Source organism: Buceros rhinoceros, unplaced genomic scaffold (assembly GCF_000710305.1).
Source record: "Buceros rhinoceros silvestris isolate BGI_N320 unplaced genomic scaffold, ASM71030v1 scaffold11876, whole genome shotgun sequence".
In the NCBI taxonomy this organism is placed as follows: Eukaryota; Metazoa; Chordata; class Aves; order Bucerotiformes; family Bucerotidae; genus Buceros; species Buceros rhinoceros.
The window spans coordinates 27,591-35,263 of NW_010419360.1; the positions used below are offsets into that span (position 1 = coordinate 27,591).

General features: G+C 36.2%; 1 protein-coding gene across 1 annotated transcript in view; it reads right to left on the reverse strand.

Moving 5' to 3' along the window:
- The window catches only part of OCIAD1 (OCIA domain containing 1), a gene marked incomplete at its 5' end in the record, with an annotated part of 15,287 nt that overhangs the window by 894 nt on the left and 6,720 nt on the right, over nucleotides 1-7,673 (reverse strand). Inside the window, 3 exons of the mRNA XM_010138884.1 lie at nucleotides 2,530-2,679; nucleotides 3,786-3,994; nucleotides 6,166-6,295. Coding sequence (XP_010137186.1) covers nucleotides 2,530-2,679; nucleotides 3,786-3,994; nucleotides 6,166-6,295 — 489 coding nt within the window. The remainder of the gene's footprint in view (nucleotides 1-2,529; nucleotides 2,680-3,785; nucleotides 3,995-6,165; nucleotides 6,296-7,673) is intronic.

A 7,673-nucleotide genomic window follows, 5' to 3' on the forward strand; every position in this document is an offset into this window, starting at 1 on the left:
AGAACTGGTAATTACTTTGAAACAAATGTAGCATGTGGATGAAACAGAGACAATTGAAGGAAACAGGCAAGGAATGTTACAGTAAATAACATGGCTACGTGATCTAGTTACGTGCACGATTGGATGGATTCAGGATAGTTAAAAACACATTCAAAGAGAAGCAAGTAGAAATCAGTGATCCCTACTAGGAAACTACTCAACCATTATTATTTGGCAGCTTCCTTTAGGATAGGAGTGAGTCAGAGAGTAAAACAACCAGGGTGCTGCTCTTAACGGATTTATTCGGACCCATGTCACGCATAACTGAACAAGAAAGTGAAAAGATGCTCTCTTGGAAGTGAGCTGCAAAGTGGTCTGTAATTGACTGCCACCACTGACAGGGCAAAGGATAGATCTGTATGATCCAGTAGGAATGCTGACACTAGTCAGGCACCCCTTTACAAAGCTACTCGCAGGTTAATTACTATGCCCAGTGTTTATTTACACCTAGCTGCAGAGAACCAGTGGAATAGAGCAGAATGCATGGTCCTTGTTTCAGCAAGATGTCCACAAACAGCGTAATTCACAACAAATCACTTTAAACTGATTGATATTGCAGTGAGGCACAATGAGAAGCTCTCTCAACGCACAGCTGGATTTCCATTTCTATTAACCATGGCAGCTGAGCAGGCTATGCTCACTCCCTGGAAATTGTCCAGTCTAGACCTCAATGCAGATGCACCTATTTGTATAGCTACAATGAACAGAGGAAGCATCAGCAGGTGGAAGTCAGGGACTTGTTTGAACATGGTTTGTTTTCCCTTATGTCCTTGCAACAGAGGGCAGAAACCACTGTCTCCTATTTGCTAGTCTGGTGCCTACGACACAGAGATAAGAGGACGAACAAAGGGGTAATGACTCAGGACGTATGAATAGGCATACAGCAAGTAACATGTCTAGTGTGACACAAGAAGCTAAATCAGATCTGAGCCTGAAACATCAGCAGAATCCCTGAACTGTAGATGTAAATGCTTTCCTACTTGTAAAACATTTCTGAAGGTTTGTATTCCCCTCCTAATGCTTTTTCCCTAAAAATATGAGATACTCTTAAAAGTTTATATACAAATCTCATGCACTTTTCAGTGTAGTTCTACTCCTCAAGCCTGAGTATAATCAAAGGGAACATAACAGACAGAATGCGATATTTGATCAACATTTTATAAAGGCCTTCTATAAACCTCAAATAACTAAAAATAAAATAATGACTGCATGTTCTTATTTCACAGCCACAAGATTTGCCACGGAATACGGCAGAATGTTGCTTAACATTTCTGTGTATGGTTTTCAACTGACATTTCTAGGCTTTCTATTTGTGGAGAAATATCTTGAAAAAGAAACATTGTGTAAATCAATGAAGTGTCACCTGATGGAATTTAGGAGCAATCTGAAATGATTTTTAATGTCTCATTTGGCATAGTCACATGATATGGGAAAAAGGCTTTCATCCTTGAAATAACAGATTAAAATCATGACCCAATAATTGTTGATATTTTTTTTCAAGACTGTGTAGGTCTGTCCAAAGACAGATGATTTAAAGAAAGTAATTTACAAGCATGAGAAACTGACACTCTTAAACCATCCTGTTCCAAAGCTTACTATTACTGCTTTGGGTCTTTTTGCTTTAATATACTTTTCTATACCTACTATCACCTCCTAGGCCTAACAGGAGGCATTGGCTATTCCCACAGATCTTGTTGCAACATGACTGACAGGACTTGGCATTGCATACAAACCCAAACAATTCAAGCTGACTAGTCTAGCAGTGTGTTAAATGGTAAAACATGGCCCTTGCTAACATCATTTAAAGGTCTAGGGCAAGCAATTACGAATTGCTTCTCTATCTCCTTTTCAAAGATTTGATTGAGTCAAGAAGTTGACTGAATGGCATGTTATTCTTTGGGATGTGGCATTCTTGTAACTACGTGTAAAGTTTTGTTTTTCACTGTGAAAACAAATCTCAATATTGCTGCCAAACACTGTTTCCTTCCTCTGAGGTTTAATGTAGAAAATGAACCTGTGCAAACAATGCCTCTATAGAAAGCCACTAATTCCACATGAAACAATTCATAAAAATAAATGCCGCCCCTTAAAAACCATCAACCATGTATTCTATTTTGAGAGAACAATGCTATCTAAAACATCGCCCCTTGCGTAGCTAAAACTCTTCAGTATAGCTCTGAGCTCAGAGAGTTTTTTGTTGAAAGAGGTTGATTGATAAATTCAATATATCGAAAGTTATGAGATTTTTCAGTCTGGCACTAAGCAACGTGGCTAGAGAACAGGAAATATAATTTGCTATAGGAAGATCAATGTTTTTTAAAAAATAATTAAAATATAAAACTACAGACCACGTCACATGAGATAACTGCAGATACTGTAAAAATAAATTGCTTAAAGGGTAAGCAGAATTAAGCCTTCAATTTATAACCATTTTTAACATTATTGCCAATATTTGAATTTAATGTGTATTCCTGTAAATCAATACACTACCTTCTTTAGCCGGTTTTTCCTGTGAAAACTTGCTTGGAGTTTCTGCCTTTGGTGGTTTCATTACCTCGTATGTCTCTCTGTGTTTATTCCTTAATTCTTCATATGTGACGCCTTTCTTTTTACGACCTTCTTCGGGAATTTGAGCAGCATCTGAAAACAAAACACACATGAAAATACTAGAAATGGTGTCACACACCAAAACTTGGTTACAACCTGTTCTACAGTTAATTACAGCTCAATCCCAAACAAAAAGGAGCATGACAGCTGCAATTCTAAATGCAACTGATAATGTATGTGGTCTTTAATTAATCCATTGCTTTTATCCTTCTCATTTTGTCAAACTGCTTTGAAGGACTGGCAGTTAACTCCTTTTCTTCATTTTACTCAATGGAAATCCTAACAACCATGTGGTAGTTGATGCATAAAATAGTTCTGGTCATTGTATGTAAAAATTACGATAATCCTACATTTGATCTATTTATGATTTCTGAAGAGAAATAGAGATGAAGCTCACAGGTTTGTATTCAGGCTTTAAATTCTGCTCTCAAAGAATTCAGACTACATCCATCATATGTCACCTGATAAACATTTTGTCCTTTTATCTATGTTTATAATGCAGAACCTTGGTTCTGTAATGAAGGTTCTAGGAACTATTGCTATTTGTGATGTAGCGTAATTACCATTTCCTTGACACATTTACATCTGATACTTTTACATAACTAAAACTGAGTTGCACAAAAGGCCTTTTTTGTGAAATAAAACCTTTTCTCTAAAGGAGTTAAAAAATCAAAAAATAACTCAAAGTACAAAACTCTGCATTTCACAGTAACTTCCTCCATTGTATACCAGAGACACCTGAATTCAGAATCATGTGTTTCTCCTGCGATAGCAAAGGACAGAGTTCGTACTGGCAGGAGGAGGGGAACAGCTGCACAGAACAGTACTTGAAAACCATTTTAGTTCTCTGAGATGAATCAGCTGTTGCCAGACAGAATACAATATGCATTCAGTTCTCAGAAGATTTAAATGTTTGTCGCATTATCAAAAAGTTTAAATGTCGCTGAATTGTATATAAAGTTACAGCACCACTGCTCCTGACAATGAAATAACCTCAGAAAGGCTACCAGACACATGCCTTGATACTGTACCACATATGTCTGCATGGGATGAAAACACATGGTTTAGTAAGAGAAGTCCCTAAAAGAAAGGCAAGAGTCACCGTACTACAAACCCCTATATATTAAGACAAAACACACCTTGAGCAGTGTAATCAGTAATTCCCGTAGGTGAAGATTCATTCAGGGAAGCACTGAATGGAACTGGTTCATAACTTGCGAGGGCTCTATCTGTTGAACTATAATCATCTGAATAGCTAGAAGAAATCGGGAATCCAGCTCTTGGAGAAGATGATTCAGTAAATGACTGTGAAGGCATGTCTGAAAATTCAGATTTCCGACTGGAACGGCTGGAAAATAATACAGTTAAATATTAAATACAGAAATACCAAAGTTAAAAATGGAACTGTAAGAATAACAATATGTGCAGTTCGAGAACATTTTGTTTTAAATGGTTTAATTTCCAACATAACCTTAAAAAAAAATGGTTGGGGTGTTTTTGTTATTTCTTTACATTGCAAAGATCTATAGTCCCTTCCCCAACACTCTTCTCTTCCTCCCAGAGACTTAACTCATACCTGAAAATCTCCAGAACAGAAGAGACAAAGTATTTTGCACTTTACAAGACAAAAATGACAATCCCTTCTTCCAGGGAGTCTTCAGACGGAAAAAACCGCATCAGACACAAATAGTACAGGGTGTGCCCATGTGATGAATGGTAGCATAGAACTATAGTTATTTTTAAAGCCCTTTTCGGAAGAATTTGCAATTTAAAACCCTTCATCATCAGAAGCTGCTGTAATTGATCAGTAACAAACAGCAGAAGAAAAGGACAAGGAAGAGATTCTTGGGGAAATTAAAATTTTAAGGTTTATTGAGTTGCTGAATTTGGCAGAAACATTAACAAATTTTCTCTTAAGAGAGAAAGGTATAATCAAATAAAAAAATATTCTGGAAGCTGATGCCTGATATTCTAAACCCTTTGCTACATACTTGGAATAGCCCTGCAGACACCACACAACATGTCTCTATCCAGAATGCCACCACTTGGTGCCACTAGAATGTCTGTAGAGGATTTATTCATTTTTTACTTTAAATTTCTGCCTAGCTGTACTTTTAATTGCACATGAAAAACATCTGCTATTTGTCTTCATTTTATTCCCACAATAAACATACGGAGCTAAGCCATTTTATTGGCTCAATTATTTTTTTAAAGTATACACAAACACAGCTTTGAAGAACTGTCTAACCTTTTAGCTCCTTACCTACTTTTAACTGCAAATAAAAATTATCAAAAATACATTAATTGGTAGATGTATAATGACCATGAAAATGTAACGTTTTCTGTTGCTGGATTAAGAGAGTAGCATGTATGGACAATAACATAATTTGAATGAATTTAAATTTATCATTCAACCAAGAAAAAAAGATCTATCACTTAAAAAATAAAATCTTACAGATACAAATGAATGGGCCATTAAGTGTTGAAGGGAGTTATTGGTGTAGCAGATGATGGCATTTAAAAAGATTCTCACCTAGAGGAAACACAGTTAATGATCATGGCAATTTCTGATAAGAAACTGGAGAGGGGTTAAGGGCCAAGACCAGCTGCAACTCAACTGGGTTTATACAAAGCCTATAAACTAGGAATTTCTAAAATTATGTTTGATACCATAAAAATGTAAACATTTCAGAATAAAGGTAAAATTTAGAGACAAAACTATCATAAACCTGAATTAATAAATTAATGAAGAATTTAATCAAATCCTTTATAAACATTTAACAAATCTTAGCACCTACACAGCAGAACTACTACTCACTATCCAAACACTGTTCTCCCAGTTTTGAATCCAGGGTTTAACTGAGATGTTCTGAAAGTAGTTTGCAATTAAAAACCACTTGAGGTAGAAAACATTCTGGAACAAAACAGGAAATAGTTTTAAGAACCTGATGAGTTTCTCATATGTACAGCATAATGCTGTTACAGATGTAAAGGATTTAAACAAACAGCAGTAGGTTTGACCACCATGCTTCTTCCTGCTCTGATATTGTTTACTGAGCTCTTTCCTTTGATAAACACTGAAATCATTTCCACCCTCTTCCTACTTCAGTCAAACTAAACTATGGGAAAAACTTGCAGAACGTAAAACTATTTTATTTCAGCTAACTTCATTTACTTCCAAACTAAGGAGGAAACTTCTGCCATAACACTACTGTAAGTAAATTCCATGGGAAAATGGCACCTTAATTTACAAGGAATACATTTTGCTAAGTAAAATATTTCTTCTGCTGCTCCTCAAAGTGATCAATTGTACGTAAAGATCTCAAAATGCATGCTATATGGCTGGCTAGCTGATAGAGATATGGCTTCCTGAAAGTGGTAAATTTGGGGTAATAGAGAAAGGAGGGAAGGTGCAGCTCTGAAGGTCTTTGAGAACTGCAAATGTAGCATTCATCTGTTAGTATTTAAAATGGCCTAATCAAGAACAAGTTTTAAATTTAAAAAAGAATTAAGTCTTACTTAGGTGAACTATGTCTTTGAGCTTGTCGTAGAACATCTCCTATTGGGGAATCCTTCAGTTTCTTAAATTTCTCGCTACAGATTGGCAAGTAGGATATCTTTCCAGCCATGTATCCACATATTCCAGCAACTTTTTTTAAAAGAAAAAGAGATGGGTTTATATGCTGTATAATAATATTCAACATAGTTTTGAAAGAACCATTTCAAATAAGTTATACAGTATCTTGAATAAAAGAAAAAAAAAATCACAACAGCTTAGATCTATCTAAACCAAAACCATGCAGTAATCATATCTTCTCTGCTTCTAGAGTACTAAACATAAATGAAACAGCTGAACAAACACATAGAGCAATGATTTAGACACAGCAAAAGCATCAGATGGTTTCAGCTAGTACTCAATGACTGAGAGGTGGCAAAAAACCCCTGGAAAATGAATGCAATCAGTTTTTCCCAAGATCCAGAAATAACAGATAATTATCAAAGATTATAAAACAGTCAGGAACAAACACAGGTAGTAAATTCTGCTACTTTAATCCATCAGAACTGTCAGATCTTGAAAAGACATTAACGAGTATGAAGAGAAATCTAAATAAAGTTAGCATTTGGCTCAGTATCTTCTGAAAAGGATTTGATGATGTGGTTTCCAGAGGGCAAACAACTGAATTAGCCAAACCCTTGCAATCACTAGGCAAATGTGTTCAATTTAGTGCATGAGCTGTTTTCATCTGCTAGACAGCACTTAAGAACAAATAATCATGATAGTTCTTTCTGGGCTTAAAACTGATGATTTCCATCAACTGTCTCCTTCAACTTTTCTGAGTGGGTCAAATGGAATATGAAGGATTCAATGGCAATTAATAGAAGTTTTGTTGTTGACTTAGTAGAGAAAAGGAATAGACCCTTCTTTCATATGCAATAAGCATTTTCTAAATACAAAGACTAAAGATTCAATCATCTTTAAAGAGTTAATTCCTAGTAACATTAATCCTCTCAGGTCCTCACACTGTAGATTGCATTGCTTGGGAATCACAAAATGTTAGGGGTTGGAAGGGACCTCTGGAGATCATCTAATCCAAACCCCCTGTGAAAGCAGGTTCACCTTGAACAGGATGCACATGATTGCATCCAGGCAGGTTTTGAAAGTTTCCAGACAAGGAGACTCTACAGCCTCTCTGGGCAGCCTGTTCTGGTGCTCTTCCACCCTCGAAGAAGTTTTTCCTCATGTTCAGGTGGAACTTCCTGTGTTCCAGTTTGTGCCCGTTGCCCCTTGTCCTGCTGCTGGGCACCACTGAGAACAGCCTGGCCCCATCTTCTTGACACCCACCCTTTAGATATTTATAATTAAATGTTTACATTTATAATCAATGTAAAAGGGGATTTTACCCTACACTGCTGTATTGGTACTGAAATTGTGATTCCTGTTCCAATGTATTTTCAAGAGTACGTTATAAATCCTTTTCGAAAGGAAAAGAGAAGACCAGCCACAACTATGAGTGAAGTTTACAAAT